General features: G+C 40.8%; 1 protein-coding gene across 1 annotated transcript in view; it reads left to right on the top strand.

The window, feature by feature from the left end:
- Positions 1 to 1,375: 1,375 nt before the first annotated feature.
- LOC145397069 (glutamate receptor ionotropic, delta-1-like) overlaps positions 1,376 to 26,325 on the top strand; it is a 35,115-nt gene continuing 10,165 nt past the window's right edge. The window contains exons 1-3 of the mRNA XM_080270278.1: positions 1,376 to 1,588; positions 1,927 to 2,167; positions 23,119 to 23,130. Of these exons, the coding sequence (XP_080126404.1) occupies positions 1,376 to 1,588; positions 1,927 to 2,167; positions 23,119 to 23,130 (466 nt within the window). The remainder of the gene's footprint in view (positions 1,589 to 1,926; positions 2,168 to 23,118; positions 23,131 to 26,325) is intronic.

The following is a 26,325-nucleotide window of genomic DNA, read 5'->3' on the forward strand; positions in this document are numbered from 1 at the left end:
GGGAAGTGTAATGAGTGTGTGTGGTATGGTGGTGGGTGAGTGGGAGGGGCAGCAGGTGCAAAAAGGAAAGGGAGACAGAGGCAGTGACAGAAGAAGGGACAAAACAATGTTTTAATGTGGAAACAGGCGAGTGGAGGGACTTTCTGCTTGTCAAGAAAGCACATCAGCCAACTCTGCGTGTACAAGGTTAATTAGGGATTTGACCTTGTTTAAACACCAGGTAGTGATGCTCGCCATTGTATAAAGTCCTTAATTAAGACATTTAAAAAAAAATCCTGCAGGGATAAGATAATTTTGAAGAAGCTCGAATTTGTCATCGGAGGCAAAATGAAATATGGAATAGACTGATAAAACACAAATTACATTTTTCTACAATGATTAATATAAATGCCGATGCACGATATTCTTCCGCTTAATTACTCTAGACCCGATTGTGTCTCTACATTGTGTTATCAGAGAAATAAGAATTTACCAAACATTTTGCACAAACATTTTTTTTTTTGTTCTCAGCAGTACAGTAGTTGACAATGATATTCGTCAGCATATTTTATAGCCAATTAGCATCTTTCCTTTCACAACTAATTTTTTATGCCACCATGTAATTGTAATTCTTGTTATTTTATGCCATTAGCCGAGTGCAGTCTGTACAATTTGCAAAATTACGTTATTAATAATTGATACGATGTATTTAAAAGTGTTGTATCAAACTCTAACAATGATTACGAACAAGCTAGCAATGTGAGCGAATGATGTTTACTCTCAGGTAAGTTTGGCAATGGGTGGCCTGGCCCAACCCGACCGTCACGCTAAGCAGAAGCTAATAACTTTACTCCTATGTGAAGTAGAGTTTAAATTCTTTCTGCATGTGATACTTTTATTCAATAAATTTTATCAACTAAAAACTCATCCATAAAGGCGTAGGAACCTCTTGGAATCCCGAGTTCTCCAAGGGAATGTCCGGCTCTAAATGTGAACGAATCAGATATGAAATCATATGAAAATAGATTTGCAGTCATAACAGTTTTTTTTTTGTATATCTGAGGGAAATTGTGATAACATGGCGCTCCCTCGCTCGTCACGCGCTTACAAAGTGCACTTTACTGGTATAGTGTATATTAACCCTTCTAGTATGGACAGCTACTGGCGTCCCTTCTTTTGCAAGGAGTGTTGGTTCTGGCGTTGCCATGTCTACCCGCTCCTGCAACTATGCTCGTTCAGAAATTTAGGATTTCCGTTGTGTATATATATGTTAACGGTATTTCGTTTGTGTTGCTCCATCAGCCCGGAAACCCATCATTTGAGGAAAGAAATCTTGATTATATTGATATGAATTATTATTATTATTATTATTACTACTACTACTACTACAACTAATATGAAAGAAAAATCTCCAAAACTGTCAGCCATGGTGTGGTTGGGCATCCTGGTGAGTCTGCTGGTGTGGGAAGTGCTGTTATGGATGCTGCAGAGGCTGTGGGTGCAGGTGGCAGGAGGTAAGACTGTACAGTTCATCATCACATTCCTGTATGGTTGGGCCATCCTCTTGGAAGAACCGCCTAAGGATCCATCTGTTAATGTCTCTGGACAGGTAATCACTTAAATATTGAAAAATGCATAGTATATCATCCCCATCTGCTGCCCTTGGACATTCCTTACACATCGAGTATAATATATTTTGCCTTAGAGATCTTTTACAGTAGATGAACTAAATGGAGCTTATTTCCATGTACTCGTACTTCACTGTAAAAGGCTTTCCCCTCATGTAAAATAGTTTTGAGGTAATACATTTAAGTAAATCTTGTTTCATCGTACTGAACGGGTGAACTAGTGGTCTATAGTATTTTATAATTGATGCTTAGTACAGTTGGGAAGCAATATGTGCACTGACTCATTATAATGACTGATTTATAATTGAGCATGTTGTAGATGTTGGTTGGCTGGTGGCTGGTGTTCTGCCTCATCATATCAACAGGGTTCAAGTCTGCCCTGATCGCTCACCTCACCGCCCAGGGCAAGGATAAGCCGGTGGAGACATTTCAGGACATGCTACATATCCCAGGCTGGAAATGGGGTGTTGAAGTATGGCTGATGACGGGGGCTCCTCTCCACTATTTTTCAACGCACACTGACCCTACTGTCAAAGCCGTATATGAAGGATTTGAGGCAAGTGAACTAAATCTGATTCAGGCATACAGACTATAGTAGACCATAAATAAAGTTATGGGTATCAATGCATATTCTGCAGTAAGAAACGAGGTAGTGTACAGTTCTTTTGAACTGTCTACTACATCCTTTCTTACTGCCATCTTAAACCCAAGCAAACTTTGGATATTAGTGAAAAGTGTCGGTATTATCCATAATTACACAAGTAATAAACCTCTTCAGACAGAGGACATAGGTGTTTTAGTCTACAAATCTCCAAACTGTTTTCATCTAAACACATTCAGGTAAAGTAATTCTTATCCATTGTATTCTTGTATTAGTAAGGTTAGATGTTACCCCACGGCATTACACATCATCGCATACTGATCCCATTGAGGAAGCAGTATCTGAAACATTTCAGGTCAGTGAACCGAACTTATCAAAAACTTACAGAAAAAACTGATTAGAAAACTGCCATTGAATATACTGAGTTTAAAAGATACTGAAATTAGTTTTTGATAGCAAAGGTGGGTTTCATTTAATTTTTTTTTGGTTTTGCAGTACCGTTGATTAACGATAAATATTAAACACATACACCTTAATTGTGGTACGATAGTGTTCCATTTGAAATCTCTGTCAAACCGAGGTATTTTATTATTATTATTATTATTATTATTATTATTATTATTAATGATAACAAAAACCCAAACCACATGAAAATATAAAACAGTCAACACCAAATCATCACACCCTTTTTCAGCCAATGTTCGTCCATCATTACCACAATCATTCGCAGGTGTAAGTTGCAAGAAGTATAATCAAAGAAGCAGTCAACACCCTCACAGCACGCCGATCATGGCAGGGTGCAGTCACAGCCAGTGCTAGACTTTTAACTGAAATACAGTATATATATATATATATATATATATATATATATATATATATATATATATATATATATATATATATATATATATTTTGTTATGTCCCCACCCAACACTACCACAGGCTCCAGCAGCAGTAGTACAGGACAGAAAGGACGTTGCCCAGTGAGTTGTTCTTCCTATGGTCAGCCTCTAGGTGCACAGTAAGCAGGATCATCTCAGGCATAATAAATAAACACTGGCGTCCTAAGTTCACTGTCTTTATTTTCCAAATAATTACACTGAATGCTTTCAAGTTGCACTGCCCTCTGTCAACCATCCCAACCATTCTGATCCGCCAAGTAACTCGAACTGTGCACGGTAAGCTTCCCAAGATACTCTACCATCAAATTCATGAGGATTCTTTTTAATTGGACCTCCATTACAGCCATGCACTTCATTGGCTTGGGGCCAAAAAAAACTCTGGGGCTTCATAATTAAGACCAGGATTTAAAACTTCTGCATTCTGATTATTCATCCCTGTAATGCTACCTTTAGATGCCTGGGATCAGTCAGGATTCATCATACACTGTCCTTTCCTTTTATATGCCCCCTGTACACAAACCCGAGTCTCAACAGCGCAATAGTTCTCTACAGCCTCAATTTTCTCACTAATTAGCTGCACATAGTCAACTACATGCTTCAACTGGTTACCTACATGCTGCCTGCACTTCATCACAATTTCCTCGCTAATTGTCTTCATCTGGTCATCTACATGGTGTTTGCACTCTGTCACTATTTCCTCACTAACTGACTTCAACTGGTCATCTACATGTTGTTTACACTCCATCACATTATTGCTTACCTCATACATCTGCTGCTCTTGCTTGGCACTACTTCCTCCTTAATCTGTTGCTGTTCTTCCTTCATTTCCCCTATAAAAGCATGTGGCTGTCCTTGCATTCTCAGCTGTAATTCCCTCTGTTGTTCCTGTAATGCCTCTTGAAGCTGTTCATAACGTTCTTTCTGTTCTTCGTTCTGTGCCCGCAGTTTTCTTTGATTTGATACCTGAGCTCTTGCCGATCCTCACTTTGGGCCTGTAGTTGTTCTTGGAGTTCTTTCTGTCCTTCATTCTGTGCCTACAGTCTTTCATTCTGCGCTTGTTGTCTTTCATTCTGTGCTTGTAATTGAACACTTTGTACTTGTAACTGTTCTTTAATTTCTTTTTTTCATGCTTGTAATAGCTTCATTATTGCAGCCAGGGTTACCTCCTCCTTCTGCCCAGCTTGGGATCTTGTCTGCACACCATCTTGCTTCATGCCGAAGATTAGACTTACTGCAGGACCTAAATTATCCACACTCCTGACACCAGTATTACGTCCCCACCCCTCACTACCACAGGCTCCAACAGCAGTAGTACAGTACAGGAAAGACGTTGCCGAGTGAGGTGTTCTTCCTATGGTCTGTCTTCAGGTGTACAGTACACAGGTCAGCTCAGGCATCATAAATAAACACTGGCTTCCTAAGTGCACTGTCTTTATTTTCCAAATAATTACACTGAATGCTTTCCAACCTCACTTCACTATTCTCACAAACACTGGAGCTATAGAAACTTTACTAACTGCAATCATACTTAATGCTTAACAACACTTCATTGTTTTTTCACAAGTACCAATGATGTACAAACTTCAATAACATCTCACTGTTTGCCTCTGTTTTCACAAGTACCGAAAATATACACACATCACTGACACTGCACTACACTCAAACTGAACTGAAAACCAACTGACTTTGCTCTAGTCTCCTTCCCATCCATATGTAAACTTCCATTGTTCTAGAAAATTCCAGCATACGCTTGACGGGGCAACAGTTAAAATTACCAACCAGGAGACATCAAAACGTGCCAGAGCTCTCCCAACTGCACAACACTCTAAATTATTTAGAATACAAACTTAAATTAAATTACATAATTTAACAATCACATAAATAAAACATTATTGAGATAAAGAGTACAAAAATTAATGCATAACTTACGAAACAACAACGCTCACAAACAGCAAGCTAACGGGCAACTCTGACTCATACCAGAGCTGGCTACTGTTACTAAACACTGGGAAATTTCTCGACCACCCAACTGGCAAATCTTGCTTCTTAATAGTATAACACTGGTATAATGCGTTTTTTCTTGTGTGTGTGTGTGTGTGTGTGTGTGTGTGTGTGTGTGTGTGTGTGTGTGTGTGTGTGTTCAGACAGACCGTGAAATCAGTAAATTCGTGAAATACCTAGTACGTTCGTGAAATGAGTGTAAATTGAGTTGGGATAATTTTGTCTAAGTTATTTTAGGATTCGCTTAGGTTAGGCTACTATAATCTAGGTTAAGTTTAGGTAAGGTTAGGTTAAGTAAATTTAGATGAACGCTAACCTTGTACTGACCTACCTGACATAACTTGCCATTCATTTTAATTAACCCAACCTAACGTAACGCACTGGGACATCTTTGGTGCGGTGTTATCTACTGGCCAAAACATCCTGCGCTGTCGGCAATTTATTTGTGAACGTGCTTCCCCTAAATACTGCAGCGCAGCAGACTTCCCTTCACCCTTCCTATTATGATCTCATTATGATTAATAAATTGATGGCTTTCATGAGGGAGACTGATTTGGTCAGAGTAGTATAACCATTTTACTGTGTTGGTTATTCCTTTTCCAAGTGAACATTTGTATATTTTGTATGATTTATTTTAGGTTGATAGTTGATTTACTTCGAATAGTTCCTGCTTATGATGGTTTTGTTTCTTATACTGATGTCCCCAGTATTTAACCATGTCCCTCGCCTGAAAGACTCCCGTTGATGAGTGCAAGTGTGTAATACAAGGACGTACTGGTTACTTACAATTGATGGAGTCCAGTTGGGCGATGTAATTCTATTTTTGTACTGTACATATGTTGATGTTTTGTATCCTTTTTTTTTTTTTTTTTTTTTAAGTTTTCGTAATTGTTGATGTATATGAAATAGCTCTTGACTTGCTTGGTTCTCTTTCAAATATTGCTGTTCCGTATATTAATGCCTGTGCCTCGCCTGAGAGTCAGCAGGTGATGAGAAGGAGTGTAATGTAGAGAGGCATTACATAATTACAGTCGCTTGTGTTCTGTCGGTCGAGGTATTTCACCCATTATTGTAAGCACATTGGCTATTTTGTTTGGTTTAGCTATTTGCATTTTTAGATCTTTCTATATGGTGGCGATTTGTCTGGTGGGTTTATTGATATTACGATTTTTGATTAGGTGTTTTTATGTATGAATTAGTGAATAACCTTCTCTCAGTATATGACAATATAGGTAATGGACGTGCAGCTCATCCTTAACCACATCAAAAACCTTTCCCCAAGGCAACTGGGACGATTTTTTTTTTTTTTTTTATGTGACGAAGAACGAACTAAAGGCAACGAGCCTGCAAAACTGTTCCTTCCAAGAAAAAAACAAAATACAAGAGAGAGACAAATTCAAGATCCATTAATTTCGAGATGCCTGAACACACTGCGTTTAAAAGACTGGAGATCATAGGAAGCAGGAAATACAGACAGAGGGAGACAGTTCCAGAGCTAACCAGTTGCATAAATGAAGGACTGGGAGTAACGGTTAACTCTTGTATTAGAGAGTTGGACAGAAAAGGGGTGAGAGTTTCCTGCTAGATGGGCTCGCTCCCGTTGTAGAGGTGGAGGAATGCATGCAGACAGTTCAGAGGAACAGTGACCATTGAAGTAGCGATAGAAAAGAGATAAAGATGGAACAGTGCGGCGAAGAGACAGAGGTTGAAGGGGGTCAGTAGGAGGGGGATAGTTAATGAGACGAAAAGCCTTTGACTCCACCTTATTGAGAAGAGCAGTATGTGGGGAGCCTCCTCACACATCAGAGTTGTACTCCACGCATGGGCAGATAAAACCCCTGTATAGAGTCAACAATTGTGCAGCGGTAAAGAAGAAACGGAGTCGGCTTAGCACACCCAATCTCTTTGAAGCAGATTTTACAAGAGATGTAATATGATCTTTCCAAGATAAGTCCCGAGTCAATGAAACACCAAGCATGTTCAACGATGATGCAGGATTAAGCTGAATATTTTTTAAACACTAGTGGGTATACCTGTTGAAGATTTTGTTGGGTTGATAGGTGCAAAACTGAGTCTTTGATGCATTAAAAACAACCAGGTTATTTTTACCCCAGTCAGAGATACAAGCCAAGTCAGACATTAGGTGTGCCATAGCCTCATCCCTTGTTTGTTGAAGTAACTACTGAGATGGACGTTGTGGGAATCGAATGAAAAGGTGAAGGGTGGAGTCATCAGAGTATGAGTGGATAGGGTTAGATGTACAGCTTAGAAGGTCATTGATGAATAAAAGGAAGAGAGTTGGTGATAGAACAGAGCCCTGAGGAACACCACTGTTAACAGATCTAGGAGAAGAACGATGGCCGTCTACAACAGTGGCTAGAGAACAGTGGTTCCCAACCTTTTTGGTCCTGTGGCCCCCCGAGAAAATTATGAGAAGCTCCATGGCCCCTATATAACTCAGATCGTATATTTATACCTTTTTAATATTTGATATTGTGCAGAAAACGGTAATTACCGCAATATATTTAAGGCTAAACTAGCACAGTAAGGTATATTTCATACTTGATTTCTGTCAGGTTTTACCCAGACCAAATACCTTATAATATCTTATATTACCAATAAGGCCCATGGCCCCCCAGTCAATGTCCCATGGCCCCCTTGGGGCCATGGCTCCCAGGTTGGGAACCGCTGCTATAGAACGACCAGAAAGGAAGCTAGAGATGAAGGCACAGATAGAAGGATAGAAACCGTAAGAGGGCAGTTTGGAAATTAAAGATTTATGCCAGACTCGATCGAAAGCCTTTGCGATGTCAAGTGCAATAGCAAAGTTTTCGCCATAGCCCTGAAAGGAGGATGACCAGGAGTCCGAAAGGTACGTGAGAAGATCGCCTGTGAAGCGTCCCTGACGGAACCCATACTGACGATCAGAAAGAAGGTTGTGATAGGAAAGATGCTTTAATATTTTTCTATTAAGAACAGACTCGAAAACTTTTGACATACAGGATGTTAAAGCAATTGGACGATAGTTAGAGGGTTGGGAATGATCACCCTTCTTTAGGACTGGCTGAATGAGAGTAAACTTCCAGCAAGTAGGAAAGGTACAAGTTGATAGACAAAGGCGAAAGAGTTTGCCTAGGCAAGGTGTAAGCACAGAAGCACAGTTCTTGAGAACAACAGGACAGACTGCATCAGGCCCATGTGCCTTATTAGTATTGAGGCCTGTGATGTCAGAAAATACATCAGCTGAAGAAATTTTTATGTTAGCCATGAGGAAGTCAGATGAGGGAAGTGATAGAGGAACAGCACCGGAATCATCTAAGGTGGAATAGGAGGAGAAAGTCTGAGCGAGGAGATCTGCTTTATCTGTAGAAGAAATAGCTACAGAGCCACCAGTGTAGAAAATAGGAGGGAAGGATGATGAGGTAAAGTTGTTAGAAAGGTTTTTGGCATGATGCCAGAATGAGTGGGAGGAATTCTAGTTAGAGAGTTGAGAGCATTTTGTACGGATGAAATTAGTTTTAGCAGAGCGAGGAACAGACTTAGCACGATTCCGGGCAGAAATGTATTAAAAATGTGATTCAGGGGTGGGTTGGCTCTGGTACCTTTTATAGGCCCTCTCCTTGTTGCGGACAGCATTAGAACAAGTGTTATTAAACCAAGGCTTTCATGCATTAGTCAGAGGATATGAGAAAGGAATGTATGCTACCATGCCCAAGAGAATAACCTCCGTAATGCGCAAGGCACACCCAGATGGCTCCTGGCCATGGAAGCAATAATCATTCCAGGGAAAATCAAAGAAGTACTGCCTGAGGGCCTCCCAATCTGCAGCTCCAAAGTGCCACAGATGACGTTTCTTTGAGGGGTCTGCACACCATACCGGAGTGATAGGATAGGTTAAGGTGATAAGGTTGTGATCGGAGAAGCGAAACGGAGAGAAAAGATTAACAGTGTAAGCAGAAGGATTAGTTGTAAGGAAGAGGTCAGGTATGTTGGAGCTCTCTCCAAGGCGGTCAGGGATCCGGGTAGGGTGCTGTACAAGCTGCTCTAGGTCATTAAGGATAGAAAAGGTGTAGGCTTGTTCACCAGGTGGATCAGTAAAATTAAGAGATAAGTAAACAGCACAGATATATTTAGTCAGAGAATGACATGAAAGCCGAAGCCAGAGTGTAGAGAATTTAGAAGAATCGAGTTCAGGAACACGAGAGCAAGATAAGTTGTTGTGTATATATACACAACAACCACCTTTGGCTTTGAAATGAGTATAGAGAAAGTAGGAGGATACAGAAAAGGGTCTGCTGTGATTTGCCTCAGACAGCTGAGTCTCATTTAGAAAAAGAAGGCGAGGTTTAGAGAAGGAGAGATGGTGCTCAACAAAGTGAAAGTTAGAGGAAAGGCCACAAATGTTGCACAAATGAAGAAGAAGAGAGTCAGACAGTGGTTCCAGGCATCTTGAGTCGTCACCGGGAGACGGGCAGAAGGTGGGGGCATTTATGGTTCCCCCCTCTGGGGACTCCGAGGCTACTTTATTTGACGCCATTTTTCAAAGTTTTGAAAAGGAAGTGTGGTGTGTACTGTGCATGTAGTTTGGTGTTGATAGAGAAACTTGTATTGGAGAGCATGCTGGCCTACTCTCTGTGTTACTGAGACCATGAAAAAGTTCAGCAACGGGAGATGGTCGGGATCTAGTCCCGAGGGCTGATGAAACGGGAGCTCCAGCTCTCCCTGTCATCAGCTTTCCATCCACTGCCCTGCTCGACTGGTGCTGCCCTGCTCGACTGGTGCTACAGTATCACAGTTGTCAAGGAGTGGCTTGCCCATTGGAATATTCAGTCTAGTCCACTGACCTTGTCCCAAAAGATTTAATGATTGCTTTCTGAGGAAGAGACTCGACCGTAGATCATGAGAAACGTTCCAAGTCTCCACGAGTTACACAACTGACTTTGCAAGTAAGTCAGCCTGCTCAGTGTCTTAAACAAGACAATAACCAGTCACCCAGATCAGTGTGAAGGACTTGTTGCATGAATGCAGTTTATTAATGATGCAGCCCTTCATCTCATGAGAATCAGTAGTGCAAGAAGTATGTCCCCAAATGTTTGATTTAGAGTCTGAATGAATGACAGTTGAGTAATAACGAGAATTTAGAGCGTATACTATGGTTTTGCTGATGGCAAACAGTTCAAAGGTAAGCACAGATGTATAGGACTATAGGACGACAACTAAAACTTGAGGACATATTCATTCAATCACAAATTAGCACCCACACATTCACTCGACTTGAAGTCATCGGTGCACAATTGGTGGGATCCCAGATGACGCCTGATGATGTTATCAATCAAGTAATGGACGTTCGACCCCGGAGCCTTGGTCTTCGATGCTGGGAGCCATGAAAAATCAACACTGAAGTTGGGTGGCTTCCAAGGCAGTACATTTTTAAACAACTAATCACAGTCATTCATGTTCACACCAAGCTTCTGAGTCAGGAAGCAGAGGTGAATGGCAAGTGGCAGACGAACACCCTGCATAAGATGGAGGTGTTGATGCCGGGGGGTAGAAGCCGCATTGCCTATATTACTATTTGGAACAGTTCATATGCTGTTTGAGAAAAGATGGTCCTGACGAATACTGAGGAGAGGTACAGTCAAAGAAACAATTATCTTTCCACTTCCATCTGAAGAAATAATACAAATGGCGATATAACAGTGCTTGTTCCAAATGCTTCGATTTTTCCGCTATGTATTTGTCACACTCTGGGAAAATACTTATGTCTGTGCCTGTGCATTCACCTCACCTGCACTTCCATTATGAGTTACACCTGTACACCTTAAGGCTCCAAGAAATATTTGCAAACATTTATTCTGTTTCATATCCTGCTCAGTGTGGCAAAAGGTGCTGACCCATGCACCTAAGAGCCATAGTCCAGCATAAATACAATTAGGGACTTACACATCCTTAATAGTTTGACGGTTTTGAAGATTGTATGGGTAAGGAGAGTGTTGGTATAAGAAACGAAAATGGGGTGCGATTCGGAGGCTTTTCTTTGGCAAAAGATCTTATAATTGGTGGAATTCTCTTTAAGCATAGAAGTATACATAAGACTACTTGGATTTCACCACGTGGTAAATAATGTAAACAGACTGACCACATTGCAATTAGCAGAAGGCATAGGAATTATTTGCAAGATGTTTGCGTAAGGAGGGGAGCAGATATAGGTAGTGATCATCAACTTGTTGTGTCAAAGATTAAAAAAAACTTAAGAGAAACGTTAATGGTAATTGTACAGGAGATAATAATTATGATTTTCATGAGCTGAGAATGATGAGAACACGAAGGAAAAGTTTCGTTGGAAATGTAGGAACAGGTTTCTAGTCCAGCAGACTTTGATGGAATCTGAAGACTGATATTAATCAAATGTGGAGAGAGGTAAAAGAGGTTTTGCATGAGAGTGCTAAAGTTACTATTAAGAAAAAGGGAAAAGCGAGAAGGAAAAAGTGGATGTCAGACGAAATGCAATTCAGAAAAGGAAAGAGGCGAAGTTAAGAAGTGAAGAACAACATGTTGATGGCCAGGTAGTTCAAGTACTTAGAGTAAAGTACTGGAGTTTACATTCTGATGTAAAAAGTCTCGTTAGACGTGATAAGAGGAGGCTATATGATGAAAAGGCAACAGAGACAGAAATTAGATTAAGTAAAAATGACGGACAGAGCACAAAAGCAGCGTATCAGGCCATAAAGAAGTTAACAGGGACTGAAACGAGAAGGAAGGAAATACCAGTACGAGATAGAAATGGTAATTTGATGACTAAAGATTTGGATATAAAAGGAAGGTGGAAAGAGCATTTTGAATCTGTTCTAGATAGACCAATCCCAGCTGAAGAAGATATTTTGCCAGGCGAGAGAGATTTGCAGATAGAAACAGCGAATATAATCTTGGAAGAGGTAGCAAAATCTATAAAGGAGTTCAAGAATTTTAAGGCCCCAGGAGAGGATGGAATATTTCCTGAAATGATTGAGGTGGAAAATGACGAGTTGATGAATGCGCTTTTGAAACTTTTTAACGTGGCTTGGGATAATGGTGGAATTCCAGAAGAGTGGAAAAATGGAGTGATTATAAAAATACCAAAAAAGGGAGATTTAAGTGTGTGTGGCAATTGGAGGGGGGGTAACTTTGACAACTGTCGTTGCAAAAGTCTTTTACAAAATCTTGTTGAACAGAATAGAGGGAGTAATTGATAAAATTTTAAGAGAAGAACAAGCGGGATTTAGAAAGGGTCGAGGTTGTAATGATCAGATTATTATTGTAAGGCATGTAATGCAACAAGCTAATGAGATGAAAATGCCACTTAGTATGTGTTTTGTGGATTTTGAAAAGGCGTTGATAGTGTTTCACGTGAAGCTATGTCGAAAATTATAAGATTTTATGGTATACCAGAAAAGATTGTAAATATTATTAGAAGCCTGCATGAAGGTACTTTTTGTAAGATAATGGTGGGTGGTTCTTTGAGTGATCCATTTGAAGTTAGGCCAGGAGTGATTCAAGGAGGAGTTCTTTCGCCGTTGTTGTTTGTTTTGGTTATGGATTATGTTATGAGAATGGTTGTAAGGAGAACAGGTGCAGGAATTAACTGGAAAGAATATAAGAAGCTGATGGATTTGGACTATGCTGATGATATTGTATTGATTTGCGGAAGTATTTACGAGATGCAGAGGGTGCTTGATTGGTGGAGGAAGGAGAAAAAGTGGGATTGGTAATAAATTGTGGAAAGACTGAAATTATTATTATGAACGTGGAGAACCAAATCGATTGTGTAATTGGGAATAATGTGGTGAAGAATGTAGAAAACTTTAAATATCTGGGAACGATTGTATCATCTAACAGATCATTAAACAATGAAATTGAGGAGAAGATTAGGCAGGCTTGATGAGCTGTTGGAATGTTGAAATCTGTTTGGAATAATAATGTGCTTTCGGTACATACTAAAGTGAAAATTACAAGTCCGTAGTTAGACAAATTTTACTTTATGGGATTGAGTCATGGTACAGTACAATTGCAACAGATCAGAAAGTATTAGGATTTGAGAATAAAATACTGGGAAGGATTCTAGGGGTAAAGTGGCAAGACAGAGTTACAAATGAATGAGTAAGGGATACTACGAGAGTGGAACCAGTTAATATATGAGACTGTCTCGTTGGACGTGGCTGGGCCACATATACAGAAAAGAAGGCAGTTTAATACAGGATGTGCCAGAGTAGGCTGCTAGAGGAAGAAGAGGTAGAGGTAGGCCGAGGGAAACCTGGTTGAGGACAATGAAAAGAGAAGCAGGAGAGGAGTGTTGTGGGGCCTGAAGGAGATGGCAAAAGACAAATATTGGTGAAGAGAGTACATCGAGGCCCTATGCATCCCGTGGGGGCCACAGGAAATGATTGACTGATTGACAATATAGTTTTTCTGTTTGCTTTCCAAGTAGTAATTGCTAGGTACTTAAGGACATTTAATGGTTTGTCACAACGAAGAAGAAATCATTAAAATGAAATTTAAAGTTTAATCATCAATCAACATGTTTGCCCAGATGTTGTAGAGAATTCTGAAAAGGTACTGGCTGATTATCCAAAGTCAAATGCAAGACAGGGACGTTACGGGTGATAAAACAAGAGCAGCACACTTAAGAACAGAAAACTTAAGTCCCCACTGCAAGGCCCACTGGTGGACGGAATCAAGGTCTACTTGAATCTGCCCAGCCAAAAATTGTGCATAACGGGAGGAGTGTCACATTGTACAACTGTCAGCATCGTGTAAGTATTTAAGATTCCTCGGGATGGGAGCTGATGACAGAATATCATTAATCGTAATATTAAACAAAGTAGGGCTAAGCACGTTGCCCTTAGGCACTCCGTTGTAATGAGTAAAAACATATGCTATTATGTAATGGGGCAGATTCCTAGATAAAGTTCTGTCCCTCAATAATCTGGAAAGAAGAATGGGCAAATTAATTTTTAAATCAATATTGAAGAGCTTCATTAGTATATAGTGTCTCCACGTCATGTCACAGACTTTATGGACGACCAAGAACACGTCTGTCATGGATTCTTTATTGACAGATGCTTGCAATACACAATGTTCCAAATTCATTAAATGATATAGTGAACTGATTTTATGGAAGCCACATTGTCTACCATTTAACGAATTCTTCAGCTCTAAAACAAAAAGAGGCCTATTATTAACCATTCTTTCCACGACCTTACATTGACAAAAAGTCAACACAAGAGGAAGAAATGAAGTAGGATTCATAAAACGACCTGCATAAAGTGCCATACGTTTGGGAACGTTTACGACGCCCAAAGCTCACTGTAAAATCCTAGCAGCATAATCAAGGTTCCTGATTAAGATGCTGGATCATACCGTATGTGATTATATTGTATCTGGTCCGTGAGTGGTGTCTCTACAGGATTTTAGAGCAAAGAGGTTCAGATGTTGAAGTGACCCTATTGAGAGAGGGCAGTGTTTGGAAACTCCCTGTACTGTTGTTTCCAGATGATACTGTGTTGTTAAGTGAAGACGAAGGGGAGCTGCAAGGCTTGGTGGATGAGTTTGGGAGAGTGTGTAAGGAACGAAATTTAAAGGTGAATGTTGGGAATAGTAAACCCGTGGTTTTCGAGAGAAGTGAAGTCAGTGAATGTACGGTGAGGATGGATGAGGAGGAAATGGAAAATGTGAGTACGTTTAAGAACTTGGGTAGTATGATGAGTAAGGATGGAAGATTGGAGGGTGAAGTGCTTGAGAGGATACAACGAGGAAGAAAGGTTGCTGGTTCCTTGAAAGCAGTGGTAAGAAACAGTGAAGTGAGCCTGGAAGTGAAAAAGTTACTACATGACGGTATTGTGAGACCAACTCTAACGTATGGAAGCGAAGCTTAGACCTTGTTAGAGGGACACAAGTCAAGAGTGAGAGCAGTGGAAATGAATTATTTGAGAGGAGCATGTGGAGTCACATGGAGAAATAGACTGACAAATAAGGATGTGATGGAGCTTTGTGGTGTGGATGTGGATGTGATAGGAAGTGTTAGGAGAAACACACTGAGGTGGTTTGGCCATGTGGAGAGGATGAAGAGTGAGAGACTGACGAGGAAAGTGTATGTGAGTGAGGTGGAGGGGGAGAGAGGGAGGGGGAGGCCAGATGAAATGGAGGGATGGAGTGGAAAGGTTTATGAGAGAGGGGTGTGTGAGTTGGGAGCAGGGCAGTGAAAAGGCAGGGGACAGGGCGACAAGGAGGAGATTTGTTTGTAGCCACCCCGTATGGGATTAAGGGGACTGGCAATAGATAGATAGACAGAGGTTCAGTCATGCTGGGTTGACGCTTTCTACTGAAGGGACCATATTGATAAGCCGGTGGAACCTAGCTATCAAACATTCTCCTTCCTGGCCTTAGGATAGCTGTGTTATTTACTATGTTGGCATGAACTGATTTCCATTGATCAACTACTCAACTGCAAAATCGGACAACTCTAGAGTGAACTGTTATGTGAATGTGGTTGTTGTACTGAGTTGCATACTTGGACTATTGTGCACTTGTAATATTGAATGATATCATTGTTGTGAGAATGAGTATACTGTCTGTTAGTGGCATGTGAATTGAGTGAACTTGTTTTGTTTATTTGCATTATATTTATAAGCTGAATTTCCTTTTATTTCTTTGATATTGGATGAAATCAGAGAATATCAACTGGGCAGATTGTCACTGTTGCTATGAAACATTCAGTTCTTTGACATCCTGTAAACCATACACCTCCACATGTCACCACTTCGGCGCTAACACCCTTTGTCCATTCTAGGGCTGTCTTATACAGGAATGGTGTATTAGTATTTGTGAGGGTGTTCTTACTACATGCTTGCAGGTCTTATGGTAGATCAGGGAAGTTTGTTATTTAACGAAATTTTGTACTCGTATTCTGTTCCTTGCCGCAGCCGGGAATCGAACTTGCGTCCTATGGAACCTGAGACCACTTCTTTACCGACTCGACCACCGGCACCACCGTCTAGTCCTAGTAAATTGGCGATATTCAATTGTCCACCAAGTTCTCTCGTCTGTTCCTCTCTCTCCATCTACAGCAGTGGTTCTTAACCTTTTTAGTACCACGTCCCCTCTAGGAGTTGGTCCTTCCCTCGACGTCCCCCTCACGTCCTCAACCAACTTGATGACATTCCCTCCCAGATGATTTTTAAAACTGAAAAGAAGTGGGTGTGTTTAGTCTTTTTTATTGATCATGAAATCTGTGTAAACAATATACCTAGCATAATTAATGAATTTAATTTCTTACAAATTTAATAAGATACTTGACACTGCTTCTTAGCTACCAGTTCTTGAATGCGTGGTCGAATGCCAGAGAGTGCACAACGTAAGTCCCCTTCAACGTTCAACCGGTTTCTGTACTTGGTCTTGATGGCAATGAGGATGGAAGATGCAGCTTCACAAAGATACGTGGATCCAAACACTGTCAGAATCCGAAGTGCTTGATGTGAGATCAGAGGGTAAACAGGAAGGTACTTGACCCAGAACGTCTCAAGATCCAGTTCTTTGAAGTCTTGCTCAGCTGAGGAGTTGAACTTTAACTCAAGAAACTCTTCTTGCACTTCATCCGAAACATCTGCTACATCACACTGAAAGGGGTTCCTGATGAAATTCCTGGCTTCACGCTTCTCATCTATATGTGGGAAGTATCTGATGAATTCTTCCTTCAAGTCAATCAGATGAGTGATTATTTGTTTCTTTAACTCAGAATCAAGGTAACTGTCAATGAGAGCAGAATCCAAGTAACTAAAACTGGCTGTATTTCCATTCTGAATTCGACATTTCCAGAGGTCAAGTTTGGCCATGAAGGCTCGAATGGTGTCGTGGTGCATGATGATGTTGATGTTTTACCCTTGTAGTTTAAGGGTGATTGTATTCAGCGCTTCGAAGATGTCCATCAGGTAAGCTAGAGACAGCAGAAAGCGTTCAGACTGGAATTTGTCATGGAGATCAGCCTTCTGCTGTGAGTCTAAAAATGTTGCTACTTCTCGTAGTTCATAAAGCCATCCAACCATGTTTCCCTTTGAAAGCCATCGTGCGTTTGTGTGAAAAAGCAAGGCTTGATGTTCAGATTCCATATCCTTACACAACAGTTTGAAGAGACGACTGTTTAAGGCTCCAGTTTTGATAAAGTTGACTACCTTGATAGCCACGTTCAGAACATCCCTCATTTCAGCAGCAAGAGTTCTGGATGCTAAGGCTTCACGATGAAGTATGCAGTGTGTACCAACAACAGATGGACTTCTTTCTTTCACCCTGTTATGAATCCAGACTGCAGACCAAGCATGGCTGGAGCTCCATCAGTACACACCCCTACCAGCGAGTCCCAGGAGAGTTGATTATCCTGAAAGAAGTTTGATACCACATGAATAATAGCTGCTGCTGGTGTACTAGTACATTACAAGTGTACCTTGGGTGTGGCATTTGACTGGCCTGCAACCCGTGACGTACTCACGCGTTTCTTGTGTTAAAGAGGATAAATGAATGGGCTACTAATTGCTGGTTAACACTGGCACATATTTACCATGCATAAATTTAGAAGACTACTGTATAGTATAAGTAACCATATGGAGAGGTGTTTTCCAATAATGTCAAAGCTTATTTCGCTGATAGATAAACTTCAACTGCAATGATGATCAAAGTGATATTAAGAGATTTTTATATGAGAGACTGATCCAGTATGTGCCCACTCATCTTTAAAATACTCCCGTCATACACTGTCAGATGGTGCAGCACACTCTTCATTAATGCTTTAAAACAACAACAACAAAACAGGTTTCCATAAAATATACAATGGCATTATCTATCTATATGACATACGCAAATGTGGTTACTGGCTAAAATATAATCCTTCCTTTCTCTCTCCTTTCCTGTGAAGTCATTCATTGCTGGAATCTCACTTCCATCTTCCACCCCCCTCCCTCCCGCCCTCCCATTGCCCCTCTCAGCATCCAGATCCTCCTCTGCCCCCTATCCCTCTTTGACCCAGGGAGGTGAAGGTATCAGTATCTGCTCTTCTTACATCATACCAACATAGTGGTTATCTGACTTTATGACCGTAAGGCGGAATATAAGCTGTTCTTATTGAGTCTCTTTTTCTGTCTCTGTCTCTCTCTTCCCGTCTGTTTGTCTGTCTGTCTGTCATGGCCACAATAACTTAAATTCAGTCATCCCAATGCAACCGGTCGGGGTGTGGGAATCTTAAGGGGAACACCACCTGATGTAATGCTGTCACAGCTTTTAGACCTGCAACGGCGAGGCGGCACCAAGGCCTCGGACTTTGAGTTGTTTAATGGACCTGATGGTATATATATATATATATATATATATATATATATATATATATATATCATCATCATCATCATCATCATCAGCCTTTCAGTATCCACTGCAGGACCGGCCTATCCCGACCGAAGTCGGGACGATACAACCAATGTATCTCTACCAAGTGGCTTAGGCTGTCTAGTAGAGATTGTATGTAGGGTGAGAAGTGCTTGTAAGTGTAATTGTAGTGTTGGAGTGGCCTTGGGTATTTGTCTGTGAACCAAGTGTAATCGGCCCGCGCAAGCCGACTGGGTGCAAGCATATAATAAGCAACACTGGTTCAACGACAGCACCCCTTGTGTCCGCCAATGCAGTACGTGGCCGGTTGAACACTCCCAAAGTTTATTACCCTGGCGAGGCGCGAACCCTGGCTCACCCGTGTACGAAACGCACACTCTACCATTGCACCACAGAGGTTTATATATATATATATATATATATATATATATATATATAGGCGGATTAAAAAGGAACTAACTTAGGGTTGCCAGGTTGAAACATAGTCAGAATAGTCAGAATTGTGCTCCTTTACAATGACAATTACACTACAAAAAAAAATTATTCGATATTTACGTGCCCAACCAACAACTTGGATCTAAAAATCGAGTTATTTCTCAAAATACTTGAAAACAGATGCTATTTTTTGGGATGAACTTAAATGGAGTTTCTGTGTTAAATTTTAGTTTAAAAAATAAAAGTAACAGTTCAAATTAATGTATTCGAATCATATGAAAGGCATTATTTCATGAAAAAGAAAAAGAACAGTAGAAATGGCATGAACAGTTGAACAAATCAAAAGTCTTGTTTACTTTCACTCTTCGGGAACAAGCTGCGAGATCGCTTACATTGGACGAGCATACCAAGACGTGATTCATGCCCAAATACTTTACTTGTGGTGGATGTGACGTCCTTGACACAGCTTTCCAGTCCTTGGGAATGACAAGAATACACGTCCAGTACGATGGGTTGGCTTTCGCCCATTTGGCCAAGTCTGTTCTTCAACAATGGAGGGACTGTGGCAGAAGAAAACCCCACCAGCTCATTGTATTTCTTGGCATCCAAGTTTAACTTCAGTGCCGATTTTTCAATTATTCTAACTGAGTCTTGGTCATCCTTCTCATTCATCTGTGTTTGTTTCATCAACTTGCCCGCCATCAAGCGTACGGCAACATCTTCATCAGCAACAGCCAACAACAGGATGTTCTCTAGGTACAGAAGTAGCTGTTATTGGCAAGCACAGGGTGAATGATCGCCTGATCCTCCAACGGCAGCTTTTGAAGGAGTTCCACTATGTAGAAGAAATTTTTGGCTCTATCCTGACACGAGCTGTTGGCTTTCACCTTGAGCCACACAGGAGAACAGTAGTTCACAGTGAATGAAACGAGACGTTTTAGGGTTGGTGATGGTTGCTCCTTTGACATGTAAAGTCGTAGTGTGTGATTAGCTTTCGTAAGCAACCTGGCATAATTTAGCTGTCCTGGTTGTGCAGATGGCCCCACACCTTCATTAGTATCTCTTGGCACTTGTGGAGGCACGGTGGCTCAGTGGTAGACCATTAAGCTCGTAATCGGGGGATTGTGAGCTTGAGTCTCGCCCAGGACTGCCGTGCCGGGAGTGGTAGCACGCTCCTGTAACCTAACAGGGCTATATGATCCAATACAGGGTCTAGCTCGGAGGAACGCCATTTCTTCCATTTCTTGGCAATTGCACTGGCAAACATGCACAGTACAGGTAGCCCTAATATATATATATATATTGTTACATAGCCTATGATTTCATCATCCTTTGTATAATTCTAACGTACAGTATGCTGCATGTTTGATCACGATTCCCCTCGTGGCTTCCATAGTGACCAGGCTTGCATGTTCTACCTCACTCCCCCCTTCTCCCCCTTATATTAGAGTAAGTCGCTCTTTCTGTTGTTCAGAGTAGGAGTGTCAACTCTTCGTCCTCCGTGGCTTCATTTGCGTGTCCTTCTTACAAGTTGTATCAAGCTCTGCCGGCCCCTATATAATGAGCTCAGTCTCTGCATTAATTGCCACTTAGATCTACTCCTCATTTTGTTCACATCTCTGTCCTCCCCTGTATAGTGTATTATTATTTTTGTGAGTGCTCAGAAAGTCTCCAGCCATCTAGCTGCCGCATAATTTGAGTATAAGTGTTGTTACTATTTTTTTTGTACTGTATAGCCTGAGGCGTTAATTCGCAGGCCTGGTAAGGTTTTTGTGATTCATGAAGAGTTTTTGATGTCAGCCAATATTAATAATATTTTGTATCTGTAATAATATATCTTGCTTTAACTGAGCATTATCCGGTTTTCTCATTTATCAGGGCTGACTTAGATAAATTTGCTCTTGCTAAATTCATGTTAATAGAGGCTATTGCAGTTAACCGTATATGTAACCTGTTTTGCCATTACATTATCCTTATGAGTCCTGAATGTTTAGTTGTTAGTTTGAGCATTAAACTTTAACTTGTGATTTTACCTAACTCTTTTGTTCTGAACCTGGAACTTTGCGGGACAGTAGTGATTTTAGTATTCTCACTTGAAGCGTTCATTATCTCTCTCTGTTCTGTAACATAAATTTGGCGACTTCTTATCAGGATATTCAGGATATTATCATAAGGATATTGCTTGATATTTTGTGACTGTGATTTAATCATGATGTCTACTATTACTACTCTTGATGAAGCCAAAGATTTTTTGTCAAATGTGCAAACAGTATGTGATGTAGAAAACAGAACAAAGAATGAACTTAAGCTTGTTGCTCAACAATTGGGAATTACTGTTCGCTCTCATCATTCTAAAGATCAAATTGTTGACATGATTAATAAAAGCTTGTTTAATGTAACTCCTCCAGATGAGCAAACGCAGATTGAAATAGCTAAGTTACAGCTAGCCCTGCAGGAGGCTCGTGCTAAGGAGGCTCAATTTCAGGCTCGTGCTAAAGAGGCTGAGTCTCAGGCTCGTATTCAGGAGGCACAGGCACAGGCTCAGGCACAAATTGAACTTGCTAGGATTCAGGCAGACCATGAGTATCGCATGAAACAAGGTGGAACTGGATCATCTAGCTCTGATGATTTTGATGTGGCTAAAAATGTTAAACTTGTCCCTCCTTTTAATGAATCTGATTTAACAAAGTATTTTCAGTTGTTTGAGAGGGTAGCTACAGGTTTTAATTGGCCCAAAAAGTATTGGCCAGTACTCCTTCAGAATGTTCTCACCGGTAAAGCTCAAGTAACTTATGCATCTTTGCCTCAGGATCAATCTGATAATTATGATGTAGTTAAGAGCTTGATTCTTAAGGCCTATGAGCTTGTTCCTGAAGCCTATAGAGTAAAATTTAGGACAACTTATAAGCAAGATAAGCAATCCCATGTTGAGTATGCAAAAATCAAAGAAGATCTGTTAGAGCAGTGGTTAAATTCTAAGAATGTAAATTCTGATTTTGATAAATCTAAGCAAATGATTTTGCTGGAGGACTTCAAAAGGTGTATTAATAAGGATGTAAGCCTATATCTTGATGAGAAAAGAATAGATAATTTGTCTTATGCTGCAGTTTTACCTGATGAATATGTTCTCACTCACAAGAGATATTCAAAAGAGAAAAGGAAAGCTGAGCATAAGTACGTTGCCTCTACTCAGAGTACAGGTAACAGGAAAGAGAATAAAGATGATGTTTATCAGGAAGTAAATACCAGCTCCACCTCTAGATTTCAGAAAAGTAAATGTACTTATTGTAGTAAGCTTGGTCATACTATGGAGAAATGTTTAAAGAGACAGCGTGATGTGAACAAAAAGGAGTCTTTAAATTTTCAGTCAATTGGTCTAGTGTCCACCCTTGAGAGTTCCCAGAATCCTTTAACCGAGTTAACTGAACCTGCTTTGAGGGGTAAATTAAATTCTCATGATGAAGCTCCTCTTTTGAGCAGTAACGTGGGTGACACTCTCAAGAGTTCATGTGCTATTTTCCTGTCTGATGGTTTTGTCAGTCCTCTGGACAATAATGACAGGAAATCAGTTAAAATATATCGTGATACAGGTGCTTGCCAATCCCTTATGCTGACCAATGTTCTAGGCTCTAATGTTAATTCCTCTGATGAAACTGTAATCTTACAAGGTGTAGGGAATAATTACTTCTCTGTCCCTCTGTGCAGAGTGAATTTAGAGTCTGGTTTTGTTAATGGATCAGTTATGGTTGGGTTGGTTGAGACACTCCCAATGTCAGGTGTAACTTTATTACTTGGAAATGATATTGGTGGAAGTCAAGCGTGTCCAGCTCATCAGTTGTCTAGTGAACCAGTGACTGCGACTCAGGATTGTGATGTCAATGAGGTGTTCTCTGCATGTGCTGTCACTAGGGCTAAGTCTAAAGTTACTGGTGACTTAGAGGATAATGATGATGATGATGTTATCCTTGCTGACACTTTTCTTGCTAATTTGGACCACTCACCAGATGAGGCAGTACCCCGTAGTTGAAAGGTCTAGCTAACTCTGCTTGCAGCGAGGAAGAGTCAGCTAGTGCTTCTACTTGTTATTTTATAAAGTCAGGAGTACTTATGAGAAAGTGGAGACCCCCAACAGCTTCAGCTGACTGTGAATGGGAGGTTGTACATCAAGTTGTCATCCCTCGTGTTTGTGGGCAGGATATCATTAGAGTGGCTCATGATTCCAGTTTGGCAGGACACCTTGGAGTGAGGAAGACTGTGGCATGCATTTTGAAACACTTCTACTGGCCAGGTATCTTCAGAGATGTTTCCTGGTATTGTAAGTCTTGTCACACCTGTCAAATTGTGGGGAAGTGTAATCAGACCGAAAAGGTTGCACCTCTAGTTCCCATTCCTCCTTTTGAGGCGCCATTCACCCGTGTGTTTGTGGATATTGTGGGCCCTCTTCCTAAGACTTCAGGATTTTCTTATGTGTTGACCCTGATTGATATGGCTACTCGTTATCCTGAAGCCATTCCACTTAGAAATATCTCAGCAAAGAACGTGGTTAAGGAAATGCTAGGGTTCTTCACCAAGTTTGGTCTGCCCAAGGAGGTACAGTCAGACCGGGGAAGTAATTTCATGTCAAATGTTTTCAAGCAGTCTCTGAAAGAGTTGGGCATCACCCAGATCACGTCTCCAGCTTACCATCCCCAGACCCAAGGAGCGTTGGAGAGATATCATCAAACACTCAAATCGATGCTCAAGAAATAGTGTTTGGAACATCAGAAAGACTGGGATAAAGGTCTTCCATTCGTTGTTTTTGCCACAAGAGAATCTCCAAATGAATCACTGTGCTTTTCACCCTTTGAACTACTGTTTGGCCATGAAGTAAGAGGACCCCTTAGGCTACTCCAGGAATGCTGGCTGTCGGAGGAAGGTGACGTCAACCTGCTATGTCATGAAGTTCAAAGAACGGCTGTCCACTGCTTTACAGCTGGCGAGAGAGAATTTAAGAGCTGCTCAGGAGAAGATGAAGACTTGGTATGATAAGAAGTCCAGGTTACGCCACTTTCAGCCAGGAGATCAGGTTTTGATTCTGCTACCGGTGCATGGGCAACCTCTTCAAGCCAAGTTTAGTGGTCCTTATTTCGTGGAGAAGAAACTCAGTGATGTCAACTATGTCGTCGCCACACCAGATCGTAGAAAGAACAAGCAACTTTGTCACATCAACATGCTAAAGTTATATCACAGGCGGGACGAAAATAACCCAGTCTCCACTGTAGCTGTTCCACCCGAAACTGCAAGTGAAGCTCTCCCATGCAGTATGAGCCTGAGTGATAGTTTGGGAAAGAATCCTGATATCATGAATGATCTCCAGACTAAGCTTTCTCATCTAGCTCCCGAGGAAAGGCAGGAGTTTTCGGCATTACTGCAGGAGTACCCGCAATTGTTCCGTGCCACTCCAGGAAGAACCACTGTGTTGACGCATGATGTCGATGTTGGAGACGCAAAGCCAATTAAATTGCCTACTTACCGTGTGAACCCAGTGAAAGTTCCTCTCATCCAGAAGGAGCTTGGCTACCTGTTGGACCACAAGATGATTGAGCCCTGTCAGAGCGAGTGGAGTTCTCCTGTCACTCTAGTCCTTAAGCCAGGTGGGTCACAGCAGCTTTGCATCGACTACAGACGTGTTAATCAGATAACCAAAACAGACACTTACCCTCTCCCTCACATGGAAGATTGCATAGACAAGATTGGAAAGGCAAGGTACATAAGTAAGTTTGATTTGTTCAAAGGATACTGGCAAGTACCTATGACTGAACGTGCTAGGGAGATCTCATGTTTTGTAACACTAGGAAAAAGTTTTGCATGTTCTGTAATGCCATATGGTATGAAGAATGCACCAGCCACTTTTCAGAAGCTCATGAATGTTGTAACAGAGGGTTTGGCAGGGTGTATTGTTTATATTGATGATGTATTAATCTTCAGTGACAACTGGAAAGATCACCTATGCCATGTATGTAAATTTCTTTAGCGTTTGGTTCAGGCTAATCTTGTAGTTAATTTATCAAAGTGTGAGTTTGGTCAAGCTAAAGTTCGGTACCTTGGGTACGTAATTGGTGATGGACATGTTGCACCACCAGGAGCTAAGGTTCAGGTTACAAGTGATCTTCCCAGACCTAAAAGTAGGAAAGAGCTACAAAGATTTTTGGGAATGGTAGGTTATTACAGGAGATTTGTTCTTAACTTTTCAATTCTTGTATCACCACTTACAGACTTACTGAAAAAGGGAGTTAAATTTGTCTGGACCGATAACTGTGAATCCTTTTTCAGTAAACTTAAAGCTATCCTATTAAGTCAGCCAGTGCTTGGTACTCCAAATTTTGCTAAGCCTTTTAAGATGGTTGTTGACGCAAGTGATACAGGAGCTGGGGCTGTTTTGCTGCAAGAGGATGATCAGGGTATTGAACACCCTGTATCTTATTACAGTAAGAAGTTCACTCCACCTCAAAAGAACTAGTCAACTATTGAGAAAGAGCTTTTGGCCTTGATTTTGGGTTTACAGCATTTTTCATTTTATTTGTGTTCTGGTTTTGACCCCATAGTCATTTATACCGATCATAACCCACTGAAATTCCTTAGTAAGTTTAAAGATAAAAAACAGAGATTGACAAGATGGAGTCTACTTCTACAGGAGTATTCATTAGACATACAACATGTCAAGAGGAAAGAAAATGTTATTGCAGATTGCTTATCTAGACTTTAGACAGATTGTTTTAGAGTAATAAGAAATTTCCTTTGTAAATTTCTTTTTCTTTGTGGGGAGATGTTACATAGCCTATGATTTCATCATCCTTTGTTTAATTGTAACGTACAGTATGCTGCATGTTTGATCACCATTCGCCTCGTGGCTTCCATAGTGACCAGGCTTGCGTGTTCTACCTCACTCCCCCCTTCTCTCCCTTATAGTAGAGTAAGTCGTTCTTTCTGTTGTTCAGAGCAGGAGTGTCAACTCTTCATCCTCCGTGGCTTCATTTGTGCGTCCTTCTTACAAGTTGTATCAAGCTCTGCCGGCCCCTATATAATGAGCTCAGTCTCTGCATTAATTGCCACTTAGATCTACTCCTCATTTTGTTCACATCTCTGTCCTCCCCTGTATAGTGTATTATTACTTTTGTGAGTGCTTAGGAAGTCTCCAGCCATCTAGCTGCTGTATAATTTGAGTATAAGTGTTGTTACTATTTTTCTTGTACTGTATAGCCTGAGGCGTTAGTTCGCAGGCCTGGTAAGGTTTTTGTTATTCATGTAGAGTTTTTTTTATGTCAGCCAATATTAATAATATTTTGTATCTGTAACAATATATCTTGCTTTAACTGAGCATTATCCGGTTTTCCCA

Source organism: Coenobita brevimanus, chromosome 40 (genome assembly GCF_032717465.1).
Source record: "Coenobita brevimanus isolate Jiangsu-jjx chromosome 40, ASM3271746v2, whole genome shotgun sequence".
Classification (NCBI taxonomy): Eukaryota; Metazoa; Arthropoda; class Malacostraca; order Decapoda; family Coenobitidae; genus Coenobita; species Coenobita brevimanus.